Source organism: Heteronotia binoei, chromosome 17, assembly GCF_032191835.1.
Source record: "Heteronotia binoei isolate CCM8104 ecotype False Entrance Well chromosome 17, APGP_CSIRO_Hbin_v1, whole genome shotgun sequence".
NCBI lineage: Eukaryota > Metazoa > Chordata > Lepidosauria > Squamata > Gekkonidae > Heteronotia > Heteronotia binoei.
This window is the reverse complement of record NC_083239.1, coordinates 31733902-31747294: the sequence shown is the minus strand read 5'-3', so window position 1 is coordinate 31747294 and position 13393 is coordinate 31733902. Positions and strand designations below refer to the sequence as shown.

Below are 13393 nucleotides of genomic sequence, written 5' to 3'. Positions count from 1 at the left end.
CGGCCGCCCTTGTGTTCTGCTAATGCAGGCAGCCGGTCAGAAAGCTGCTTTCTGCTTCCAGTTGCATCAGGTTGTTGTGCAGAGGCTGGTTTCTCCCTCCACTCCCCCCGGGCCCGGCTTCTTTCCTTGCCTCCCGTTCTGCCCGCAAAGCGTGCCACGAGGCGACCCCGCCACCCCCGCAGCCGATCAGCTTCCACTGAGCAGCCCCGGATCTGGCTGTGCCCAGTCCCAGGGAAGAGACCGCTTGAAATTTAAAACAAACCGACCTCCCCCCCCCCAAAAAAAAAATCCTAAACACGCCAAAAAGGGGAGGCGAGAGGGGGGACTTGCAAAGGAAGGACATTGGAGGGCGTGATCTGGGAATACATCAGGTGCAGTCTTTCGGAGTTGGAAAGCAGGGAGATCCTTGAATAACCAGGACATCTGGCAACGCCGAAGACTGACACGGCGCGACTCTTCTTTACGCATTTCTTTATTTTAGGGTGTGCAGAAGAACCCACGCACGTTTTGCGGCCCAGCTGCCTCCTCCCCGCGCTCCGGTCCCACCCAGCGATCGGATCTTGCAGCCGACTGGGGGGAGGGGGGGGGCTCTGGCTCCCTCCCGCCCTCCTCCAGCGGCTGCTCAGTGCGAGCGGGTGCCTTTTTTTTCTTAATGAGTGCAGCCTCCCCGGCAGCCAATCCGGAGCCGGGGTGGGCGTGGCCTCGCGCTGCCCTGCTGAATGAGTCGGAGCTCCCTAGAGGTGAAGGGCTCCAGTGTGGAAATAACCGGGGAGCTGCAAAAGTGGGACGGGGGAAGAAGGCGGGAGGGGGAAAGTGGTCCAGGCGTCAAGCAAGCAAGCAAGGGCAATCGGCGGGGGATCTTTTTTCCCTCCCCCTTGTAGCAATTCAAGGAGGGAGCGAGCAAAATCCCTCCTTTTCCACGCGCAGCTCTTTTGCTTGAAGTCACCCCACTAGCCAAGGTCAGGCGAGAAGCCCGGCGCGGTGCACCGTTCCCGGCTCTTTGCACCGCGCCTGGTTAAGCCCCTTTGCTGAGGAATCCCGGGCGGCGCGCACAGGGGGCGAGGAGGCTCTCCCGCAGCGAGCTCCGTCCGTGCAGAAGCTCTGGGGTCCCCTTCCACTTTCTCCCTACCCCGCGCCCACCCCCGCCCCATTATGAGGACGGCACTTCTCTCGACCTGGATCGTGTCCCTGAGTTACTTCGCGCCCACAGGTACGAGTTTGCGGGGGGGGGAGCTTTTTTGTTAATGGAGGGGGGGTCTGTGCCCTTCTGAAGGGGACCCCCCAAACTGGGCGCTCGGGCCCGATTCTCCCCCACTTTGAGAGCCCGTCCTTTCAGGGCTTGGACGGGGCGGGGTGGGTTTAGGAAGAGAAAGGGGGGCGCAGACTTATTTATTTGGGGAGGGGGTGTCTCGGATTCTGGTGGTGGGGTTCTGCAGGTAGGGCGGGGACGGGCAGGGCTCCTGGGTTCCTTTGGGGAGGGGGGGAGGCGGTGGGACTGGCGCTTGTTGGAAGGGGGGGCATAGAGGGAGAACGTGTCCGAACTGTGCCATTGAATACAGCAGGGATGTATGCATGACCTTGAAGAAAGATCGGCGGGGGCTCGCCGCTTCTGCCGCTCCCTGTTGTTGACGCGGGGGGTGGGGGGAGATGGCTAAATAAATGATATACCTGCCGACTGCACCGAGGGGGGGAGGGCGTCTGCCTTTCCCCGGGGAGGTCCCCCTCCCTTTAAAAGATCACCCATTTGCATTTGCAGTCTCAGAAACGTAGAGCTTGTTTTGTCTGCTTGGAAGGGAAAACAGATTTGATGTCCTAAACTATGCGGGTGGAGACCAAAGGAGGTGGTTCGCCTCTCCTACCCTTATTCCCTAAAGTGCTGTTGCGGGGAGGGGTTCTTGGGGTTAGGGTTGAGAGAAGCGGCATGCGGCGGCGAGACTCCCCCTCGTGGCTAACCTTGAACGGCTGCATTTTCGGGCGATCGAGCTGCCTTCGTCCGCCCAACAACCTCGACGCTCGGACGCCTTACACTTTCCCCAGATTCCCCTGACTCGAGCCGGCGAGTTTGGGCATCCTCGTTCAAAGGGGCTGTTTGCAATGCCCTTTGAGCCGGAGGAGGGAGGCCAGCGCCTCCCTGTTAGAGTACCTGGAATGCCTTTCTCCGTTCGGAACATTATCTAGACAGCAGTTGAGCATCACTGGTCCCTCTCCCACGCTTGGTCCTTCCGCGTCTGTTGCACGACTCTAGCCGTGCCTACTCAGAAGTAAGCCCCATTGTGCGTAGGATTACAGCACTGCAAAGGCTTGAGTTCCCGCCCGCTTCTGTCCTGCGCACGACCTCTAGCAGAGGTTTTAAAGCTTCCCGAAGAGTTTGGGCGCCTGGCTGTGATTGCGCTGGAGGGCGTGAAAGGCACTCTGTGCATGCTCAGAGAAGTTCAACAGTACGTCTCCCAACTGGCATTGAATTTGGGGGGAGGGCAGGGCTGGAGGCCGGGCCTTGATCTAAAAGCAAAGGCTGAAGGGCGTCGCACCCCAGTCTCCACCTCCAGCGCTCCTGCCTCGGATTTCAGGCGAAGTTCACCATATCGGAGCAGCAGCGTCTCTCGAGGCGGGTTCGGAGCTCCTAGGGCGCGCGATCCACACACGCCGCCCCTCCCGCCCCGACTCAACCCACCCGAGAAGTTCTCCTGCGCAAACCTCTCCGAAATGCACGGGGCATTTTTGCTTGCTCTCTCCGAGGGTCAGATCTGCCCTGCCCTGAACGGGTTCCCCCAAAAACCCTTTACCCGGGAGATCACGGGCAACTCCGGGTCATTCTGGCAGTGGGTCACTGGGCGGAGCCATAGGTGGAGCGCCTCGGATTTTTTTTAAAAAGGGGGACTCGTGTCCCTTTAAGGGCGGCGTTCTCCTGTCTCCTCCAGTCGCAGTGCTGCAGCGATGGCAGAAGGGGCACCTGCCGAACTTCTTTCCCTTGTGCTCTTAAAGGCGCAAGAGCAGCCTTTCGCCTGGCGGAGGCGGGAGGGAGAGGAGGCACCCGGGAGAGGCGGGCTTGGCGCCGTGGCTGATCGGGCTGTCAGATGCCTTCAGTGGCGGCGATGGGAGTGCAGACTGGCGCCCCCGGGGCAGGGCTTGGGGGGCGGGGAGCGGAGGTGTCGAGGGGGACGAGCGAGTTCGCACTTACACGCCTGGCTTGGTCCCTGCCCGGGGCTATGCTTTCCCTTTGCGCTAACGCTAATGATTGCTGAGTGGTTCGGCGTTCTCTTCTCCTGGGGCGCTGCGCCTCTCTCTGGCTTGCATCAAGCCCTGCATAAGTGTGGGGGGGGCGGGGGGGAGATAAAGTCTAATGATGATGTGTCTTGAGACAGCAGCAAACACCGCCCCCCCTCCCAAAAAAAGGGAAAAATAGATCTGGGGTAGAAGGAGAGGCCAAGTGGGAGGACAGAACCTGAAATATTCAAATTCAACTCAGCTCCATTCTGTTAGATTTCAAAGACCAACCTCCGCTCTTCTGGGCCAAAGAGCCCTGTGTGTTTCAGAAGCTTGCACCTGGCATGACCAGCAGAAGGTGGTTGGGTTTGGAAAATACTGCTTGAATCTGTTTTCTGGAAAAGTTGGCATATAGCAGGGGACTGAAAAGGCACGTGGTTGGTGTAGTTTGGCTAAGAGAAGGAATGGGAAGCCAGAGGGGTGTGGGGCTAAGGTTGCCAACTCCAGGGAGGTAAATTCCTGGAGATTTGGGGGGTAGGGCCTGGGAGAGCCAGGGTTTAGGGAGAGTCCTCAGAGGGATATAATGCCATAAAACCCATCCTCCAAAGCAGTTATTTCCCCAGGGGAACTGATCTCTGTAGCCTGGAGATCAGTCAGAATCCTGGGAGGTCTCCAGCCACTCCCTGGAGGTTGGCAACCATATGCCAGGTACAAATCTCATCTCTGCCAGAAGCTGGCTTCTGGGTCTTCTCTACCTTGGTTCTGACCCATATGCAATATCATTTTTAAAAAATGGCTTAGTTACAGAACAGTTGGAATTACTGTAATAATGAAGCGTTTTTAGACGGAAAGGCTATTAAAATACTATTACATTACTAAGCAGTGAGTTGGCTGGTTCATCTGCTGTCTCATACAACAAAAAACTCTGGAGGGAGTAGTTATTTTACCTGAGTCTCTTGGATCTGACCCAACAGAACCAGGGCTGTGTTATGGCTAGCAGGTTCAATTAGAACTGGAGGGAAACCAAGTTTAGAGTCTCATTTTGCCAGTAAATACGCACAGCTTGACTTTGAGCCAGTCACACCCTAGCTGTTTGATCTCTCTCACATGGTTGTTGTTTGGAGAAAAAACTATGTAAGCTTGAAGGGAGGGAGAATAAAAATGGATAGATGGGGTTTATAGTGGTAATCCTCACTCTTTCCTAGCTGGAAACTTATTCTACCTTTTCAACAACTGGTTTTGCTTAAGAGTTGGAGTGGTGTAGTGATTAGAGTGTTGGACTAGGAGCTGGGAGGTCCAGGTTCGAATCCCCACTCTGCCACAGAAACTTGCTGGGTGACCTTGGGCCAGTTGTGTACCATTGGTCTAACCTACCTCACAGGATTGTTGTGAGAGAAAAAATGGAAAAAAGGAGATTATTGTAAGCCACATTGGGTCCCCAGTAGGGACAAAAGTGTGATATAAATGAAGTGAGGGCTTTCTTTTTTCTTTATTTTTAAAAATCCGTCATTCACCTCTGACAATAGAGAGTGCGGCTCAAAAGCCTACAATAACATAGATCAGGCCTAACACAGCTTTTGATCCCAGTCTGCAAACTGAAAGCCCAACACCCCATAGAAGACCTCCTTGGCCCTTCAAGTGTTCCGTTTTCATCCCGGGACCCTTTCTGCATCACTTTGTCTGCCAAAGAGCCCTTGTGTATGTGGGCCTGGGACCTGTGAGCGCTTCAGAGAATTCTGGGGAATGTTTTGGGGGCAGACTCTCAGTTCTCAAGGGATGCTGGGTAGGGCTCTTGGGTTCCACGGCTGCCCTGCCTCAACAGGCAGGGTGTACTGAACACATCCCATGTTCCACTATAATGGCTCAGCGTGCAAGAAAGGGGGCAGACATCTTGCCAAAAAGTTCGTTGGCCAGTGTTTTCATTTGGGAGCCCCTGACTGGTTTTTGTGAAACCTCACATTCCCTCCCCGGTAACCAATTCCAGCCATGTTATTCCTGTGGCACTTTAAAGATGCTGTTGTGTCGCACACTATTGTGGACTAGAGCAGGCCCCGTTAGTCCCCAAAAGCTTTTGGCACAGTCAATCTCAACAGGGCCCCTTGAGCCACCTTGCAGAATTCCTCCAAGCCCAGCTTGGAAACCACTGCCCTAGATTGAGCTGTCTTTAAGTGACATCAAATGGATGTTTAAAAAGAGAGAAAGCACCGTTTTCTTTTTTTCCTCCCTTAAAGCTTTCCAGCTGCATGGAAGCCAAAGGTGTTTGGAACAAAACCGAACAGTGTGTGTTGGGTTCTGTCCCTGTCCTGGTTTTGAAAATCTCGACTGCGTGTAATAAAAACCTTGCCATTGTCCGGCCTTCAGAGCTCTTTTGCCCATCCGAGCTGAAGAATTTTCTTTGCTTTGCTTCAGGGTTTGGAGGGGGATTGTATTCTTTTCTCCACCCCCCCTCCAGTCTTCCAGCAAAAAAAGTAACAAAAAAAAATTCCAGCTGGCTCCTAAGAATGATAGAAAAGGATAATTTCCCCCCTTCATCCTTTAAAAGAGAGGGGAGAAGGAAAAAAATCCCGTCATCTCATTGAGAAGCTGCGCGACTGAAATTTGGCAAGAGCGAAAGCTGGCCTGGGGGATGAGCCTTCTGTTGTCTCTGTGGAAATCCACTCAAATTTGCAGTGATCTCAAGTTGGCAAAGTTGCAAGAAGTGCATTTATCTGAATACTAATGCTGGGCCTTGCCTGTTTGAAGCGATGCAAATGACTTCGCCCCCTCTGCCTATTGCAGATCCAGAGTTTGGGGAGGGGGGGGAAATAGCTGGTCTACAAACCTCCTTTCCCCTAGGCAGTGACAGAGGGGGAAAGGCTCCTGGCTCGAGCTGACAAACCATTAACCGACAAAATTGATCAACGAACCAAAAAAAAAAAAAAAAGAGGCCATTGCAGAATCTCAAGGTGATTTTTCAAGCGTGCGATAGGAAATGAACCCTCCCACTTTGGACTACGTCACCACATTGTTAGGAAATTGGTTTGACTTCAGTTTTGGGATGCTTTTTTGGGGGGGGAGGGGGTGTCAAGTCACAGCTGACTTATAGGGCAGACATGTCAAACATGGCCAGGGGATGGAACCGGCCTGTCCAGAGCTCTTATCTGGCTCGTGAGCAACTGGGGTAACAAGTCCAAATGTGAACCGGAAGGTCCTATATCAGCGTAGTATTAGGCATGCAAGACCCTACCCACCCCAGGGCAACTGGAGGCCCCTGGTTTTGGGTGTTCCTCTCTATGCCCACCCCAAAACAGGCAAAAAGCCTTTTTCTATAACCGCATTTCTATAAACGCAGTGTGCCTACATGACTTGGAAGCTACATGGGGGTGTCAGCAATGTCATGGGGGGTGACACTCTGGTTTTTGGTCAGAACTCTATGGTAGAAGCTAATTCTACTATAGAGTTTTGCCCAAAAACCAGAGCATCCCCTGCCCAGGGCCAGCCCTGCCACTAGCTGCCCTGAGTCCACTTGCGGAGAGGGCGGGATAGAAATTTAATGTAATAAATAATAAAATAAATAAATAAATAGGCAAACGATGTGGTTGCCTAGGGCGCCGGTCTTCTGCGGGTACCAAATTGGGTGCCCTCCATGTGATTTGGTGATGTTATCACTGCAGGGTGGAGGCACCAGAAATTAGCCTCGCCTAGGGTGCCAGACAGTCTAGGACCAGCTCTGTCCCCCCTAAACACACCTACGTCACTTTCAGGTCAAGTAGAAATGTGTTTATTTTCAGCATTCCTCCTAGCTCCCAATAAGTTCCCCTCCTCATCTCCCACCAGCAGGTCCAAGGGAGATGCCAGATGTTACACCCCCTGCTGGGGTCCATCCTTTTCCCCAAATGCAGGCCCTCCCCAGGGTCCTCCCCTAGATCTCCAGGAATGGCCCAATCCAGAGTTGGCAACCTTAGGGGGTGAGGAGGGCTGACTTGGCCCTGAGTTCTTCTGAAGAGGGGTATGGGTCACAGTCCTTGGTAAAACATCTCCGATACCTGGGATTACATTTTATGGCATGCATGACCCAACAAAGTGACATTTAGGACAGATCCAGCCCTTGCAACAATTGAGTTTGACACTTTTGCATAGGGATTTCAAGGCAAGAGACATTCAGAGGTGGTATGCCATTGCCTGCCTCTGTGTCATGATCAAGGGCTTCCCTGGTGGTCTCCCATCCAAATATTGACCAGGGCTGACCCAGCTTAGCTTCCTAGATCAGGCTAGCCTGGGCCATCCAGGTCAGGGCTTAAAAGGCCACAAGCTCTGAAAAGCGTCTTGCAACTGAGAGCCAGTTTGGTGTAGTGTGCGGACTCTTATCTGGGAGTGTGCGGACTGTTATCTGGGAGAACCGGGTTTGGTTCCCACTCCTCCACTTGCAGCTGCTGGAATGGCCTTGGGTCAGCCATAGCTCTCGTAGGAGTTGTCCTTGAAAGGGCAGCTGCTGTGAGAACCCTCTCAGCCCCACCCACCTCACAGCAGCTGCCCTTTCAAGGACAACCTCTGCCAGAGCTATGGCTAACCCAAGGCCATTCCAGCAGCTGCAGTGGAGGAATGGGGAATCAAACCTGGTTCTCCCAGATAAGAGTCCACAAACTTAACTACTACACCAAACTGGTTCTCAAAAAGGAAGGAAACCCCAAATGTGTTGTGCCAGGGACTTACTTATAAGGGGTGGGGCTCAACAGAAGAGTCTCTGCTTTGCATGCAGATGGTCCACAATTCAATCCTTGGCATCTCCAGTTAAAATGGACCAGGTGGTAGGTGATGGGAAAACCTCTTCCTGAATCCCTGGAGAGCCACTGCCAGTCCCGGTAGACAATACTGACCTAGATGGACCAATGGACTGATATCAGTATAAAGCAGCTTTACCTGTCACCTGTTACACTACTTTACCAGGAGTAGAATTGGCTTTCTCACATGCCTGTCCCACTCTCAAGAATCCAGGGTGACATGCATGACTTTATCCCCCACAACAACCCTCTGAGGTAGGGCAGGTCAAAAGGGTGCTGACCCCAAATACAGAAGTTTCTTCGATGAGCAGAAAATGCAGGTCTCCCAGCCCAAGTTCAATGCTGTTTGTTAAGCCACATTGGCTTTGTCTGGAATCTGCTCAGAAGGAAAGTGCTGTAGCTCTGAGCTGCATTAATCAGTGAACGCTTTAAAGGCACATAAGCACATGTTCATTTTTATGCTGCGAACACGTGTGTTTGCAGGTGTGCAGATCCTGCAATGTAGGAATGCTTGAGATAGGGGATAGCTGACCCTGCCATTCATCACGGCTACCATTTTGCTGCACCAGTGATCTTGACCCTCCCATCTCTGCCAGGTTTGCCACAACACTTCCCTGCTTCTTTGCAGACAGAGGCCAAGAAAGCCTGCCCAGTCGTGAGAACCAGATTGAGACATGCAGGTGGAAGAAGAAAAATTAATACATTGGGATCAGATATGTCTCTCCCATGTCATGCAGAATATCACATCTTTATCCTACTGTGCCTTCTAGGGACTAGGTGCATGGGTTTCCTTTCCCCCTGTACTATCCTCACAACAGCTCTTTGAGTAGAGTTGCCAGCCCCCAGGAAGGCCCTGGAGATCTTTCAGAATTATAGCTTATCTCTACACACTACATAGATCAGTTTCCTAGAGGAGGAGTGGCCAAACTTGCTTAACATAAGAGCCACATAGAATGTTTGAGATCCACAAGACATGAATGAGGGAGGGAGGAAGATGGGGAAAGAGAGAGGTGGAAAGAAAGCAACTTTAAACGCATTCTCCAAACTGGCTGACGGGGCCGTCAAGAGCCACACAGTTTGTATGAAAGAGCCGCATGTGGCTCCTGAGCCACAGTTTCGGTGCTCCTGCCCTAGAGGAAGTGGCTACTTTGGAGGGCAGACTCTTTTAGCATTATACTCAAACTGGGGCCCGGAGTTCTCCTGGAATTACAACTGCTCTCCATGTCGAGAGTCAGTTTGGTGTAGTGGTTAAGAGCAGCGGACTCTAATCTGGAAGAACCGGGTTTGATCCCCCACTCCTCCATATGCAGCTGCTGATGTGACCTTGGGTCAGTCACAGTTCTCTCAGACCAATTCTCTCAGAGCTCTCTCAGTCCCACCTACCTCACAGGGCATTTGTTTTAGGCAGAGGAAGGGAAAGGAACTGCTCCAAGTGAAGGGCATGATGTAAATCCTCCTCCTTCTCCCCTACAGAAATCATTTCCTTTGGAGAAAATGACTGCTTTGGAGGATGGACTCTATGACATTATACTCCACTGAGGTCTCTCCCTTCTCCAGTCCCCCCAGAACCCACCCCCAAATTTCCAGGAGTTTCCCAACACAGAGCTGGCAACACCAATCCCCCCCTATTCCCAAATCCCACCCTCCCTGGACTCCACCCCCCAAATCTCCAGGAATTTCCCAATCATGAATTAAGTTGTGAGAAAGTGAGTGACATGCCCAGGGTCACCCAATGCACTTCAGGTCAGAGTGCGGATTTGATCCCCAGTTTCCAACAGTCTAGTTCAGGGATGTCAAACATGTGGCCCAAGGGTCAAATCAGGCCCCCGGATGGCTTTTATCAGGCCCCCAAGCAACTGGCTCTTGTCTGTTTCCTTTTCCCTCTCACTTGCTTCCTTCTGCATCTCAACTTGCTTTGTAAGGCTTACTAAATCGTACAGGAGCTACAGAGCAAAACCTCGATTTTCTCCACTGGTTGTGGCTCCTCCCTCTTCTGGTCCCCTGGGAAGGGAGGGAAACAGCCAGAGCTTCCATTGCCCAGTTCCCTGTTTCCCATAGGAGAAATACGAAGAAAGCACCTTTAAGACCTGTTTTAAGCATGTTTTATTTTAAAATTTTTTAAAAAATCTTTAGTTGCGTTTGTGTCCTTTAACAAGTTTACCTCTCCGCTACCTAATCTTAAATAGTACACACATGGCCCGGCCCAACATGGCCCAGACCTGGCCAGCAAGGTCTCATTTATGTTAGATCCGTCCCTTATAACAAATGAGCTCGACACCCCTGGTCTAGTTGGACACACCATTATGCCATGCATGGATTCCACCTTGGCTGAAAGGCTAATGTGGAACCTGGTCCTGAATCTGGCAGTGTGGCAGACAGTCAGCTGGTCCCCTTGGAAACTTAGTGATGCGATAAGGAGGATCGGTATCAATAATCTTGCTCCCTGCTAAGATTTCTATGATTCCTGAGCTTGCTGGAAGATAGGTGCCCGCTGTGCCATTCACCAGGTGTTGGGACTTCTATGGATTTATTCTGTTTGCGGATTTTAGGTTTGGGTCAATAAATATTTATCACATCCTACAAACCCAAAATCAGGTAGGGGTGGGAGCGTTTTATATTCATTTTAAGAAATGAACAGCTACATTCGGTCATGAATCCTGTATAAAACACTTACCTGTGAATATTGGCACACTCTGTGAATGCATAAGGGCCTTTTTGCTGACTCAAAGCGGCGACTGATATTAAACAAAAATTAATAATAAAGCTTTCCTTTTTTCGCGCCTCATCCTCTGTCACCGAGTAATTGTGCGATCCTTTAATTTCCTGCGGCTGTAAACATTCGGATTGATTTTTAACATGTCTGGAGAGCCGCTTTCAAATATCCATTGATTATTACTAGCTAAAATTGTTGGAGGAAACAGGAGGAAAATCGAATTTTCCAGAGAGAGAGAGAGAGAAGACAGAAGCCTTCAAAAAAAAAAAAAAAAAGATAAAAAAGGCCCTGCAATTATTACATGCTTGATGGGCACTAGATAGATTGGCAGCTTCCCAAAGATTTTGTCACTGCTGCACATATTTCACGGTGAAGGGAAGAGATGCAAAAGGCCGTGCATGGTGTGTTTTTTTTCCCCCTGCAGTGACTGCTTCTTCCAGAGCCAGGCTTTAGCTTGACATATTGGTTTAGCCCCAGAACCTGTTTTTATTGCCGGAGCCCCGACTGGAACGTGCACAACCGTGGGGGTAACGAATGCATTAGTACCATTGCCAAAAGAGGATTCTGTTCTCAGCCGTTGCTTCTCCTATTGTGCGGGGACACAGGAGGAAGGAGGAATAGAATTACCTGTCTCATAAGTTTGATTCCTTGCCAGAGGGTACTAATATATTGTCCGGCTATGCTTGTTATGTTGTTGCGTTCCCCCTGGCTGCTAAAAGCATAATAATAAAAAAAACAAAAACCCACCCTGCTTTACATTCCTGCTGGCCTCATTGTGCTGCTTTAATTTGGGACAGGAGTCTGTTTTGGGTATCTGGGACTGTGTAAATCAGAAGCCATAAAAGTATCAATGTTGCCCTCGAGGAAATTCGGGTTGGCCGCGAGTGGCCCCTGCAACATTGCAGGGGGGTTTAGGGTTGGGCTGTGAACTTCTTTGGCACTAGCAATGCAAGAAGGAGTGCTCAATACCCAAAATAGGGAAGGAGCTGCAGCTCTGTGGTAGAGCATCTGTTTGGCGTGCAGAAAGTCCCGGATTCAAACCCCAGCTTCACCAGTTAGAAGGAGAGCCAGTTTGGTGTAGTGGTTAAGTGTGCGGACTCTTATCTGGGAGAACCGGGTTTGATTCCCCACTCTTCCACTTGCACCTGCTAGAATGGCCTTGGGTCAGCCATAGCTCTGGCAGAGGTTGTCCTTGAAAGGGCAGCTGCTGTGAGAGCCCTCTCCAGCCCCACCCACCTCACAGGGTGTCTGTTGTGGGGGAGGAAGGTAAAGGAGATTGTGAGCCGCTCTAAGACTCTTCGGAGTGGAGGGCGGGATATAAATCCAATATCTTCTTTATCTTCATCTTCAAGGACCTGACAGTATGTTAAATGGAAGACCTTTGCCTGAGACCCTGGAGAGCTGCTGCCAGTCTGAGTAGACAATAGTGATACTCGGGGACCAAGGGTCATTTTCAGAGTAAAGCAGCTTCATGGGTTCAGTTGTACACATGTGCTACTGCTAGGGTTGCCAAGTCTCAGCTTCGGATGCAATGGCGTCACCCAGAAGTGACATCATCAATATGGCAGCGCCTGTGCAGGGCCACTCTAGCTGTTTCCGGGAAAACTCAATGGTTTTCCTGGACACTCTAGCCATTTGGGAGGTGAAAACTCTATGGAAACACCTAGAGTGGCCTCGCACAGGCACCACTATGTTGATGACATTACTTCCAGGTGATGTCATCGTGCTAGCGATGTAGGGGGAGGTTCCCCACGCCAGCCCAATGTGGGCCGATGGGTTGGGAACCTCCCGGACGGGGAATTCCCCACCCGGACGGGGGCTTGGCAGCCCTAGTTACTACAGAACCTACCTCGGAGGGCTGTTGTTAAGGCTAAAGTGAGGAGATAGAACCCTATGCATGCTGTCCTGAGTTCTTAAAGAAGAGGAGATTGGATGTATACCCTGCCCTTCACTCAGAGTCTCAGAGCAACTTCCAATCTCCTTCCTTTGCTCTCCCCACAACAGGCACCTTGTGAGACAGGTGGGGCTGAGAGAGCTCTTAGAGAACAGCTTTTGATAAAACAGCTCTGAGAGAACTGTGACTGACCCAAGATCACACAGCTGGCTGCATGTGGAGGAGTAGGGGATCCAACCCGGTTCTCCAGATTAGACTCTGCTGCTCTTAACCACTACACCAAACTAGCTCTCAAAGTATGTAATGGATTAAATGTAATGGATTAAATGTAATTAAGGAGCCCAGAAATATGAAGGCAGATTCCCATCACAGGATCAGTATTTCATTTGTGCATTCCTACAGCAATTGACCTGCATATAAATTAATAGGCTCTTAAATTGCTGGAACTCATGAACTCTGGACATTTGAAAGTGTACAGTCAGTGTCTGCTAAAGGCACAGGCAACACAAGACAGACAAAATATCTGGGGGTGGGAGAGGAGATACTTGAGGAATGCAAACTATAACATAATTAGGGGAGGGATGGTGGCTCAGTGGTAGAGCTTCTGCTTGGTAAGCAGAAGGTCCCAGGTTCAATCTCCGGCATCTCCAACTAAAAAGGGTCCAGGCAAGTAGGCGTGAAAAACCTCAGCTTGAGGCCCTAGAGAGCCACTGCCAGTCTGAGCAGACAATACTGACTTTGGTGGACCGAGGTTCTTCATATGTTCATATAATATTAATTGAGGAATGGAAGATATAATATAATATTAAAAAGACTCCCCAA

At 51.0% G+C, this 13393-nt stretch overlaps 1 protein-coding gene across 3 annotated transcripts in view; it reads left to right on the top strand.

Annotated features, from left to right (window-relative positions):
- The first annotated feature begins 1077 nt into the window (after window positions 1-1077).
- KIRREL2 (kirre like nephrin family adhesion molecule 2) overlaps window positions 1078-13393 on the top strand; it is a 48183-nt gene continuing 35867 nt past the window's right edge. For all 3 annotated transcript variants that reach the window (XM_060258252.1, XM_060258253.1, XM_060258251.1), the window contains exon 1: window positions 1078-1210. In XM_060258252.1, coding sequence (XP_060114235.1) covers window positions 1153-1210 — 58 coding nt within the window. In that variant the 5' untranslated portion in view covers window positions 1078-1152. The remainder of the gene's footprint in view (window positions 1211-13393) is intronic.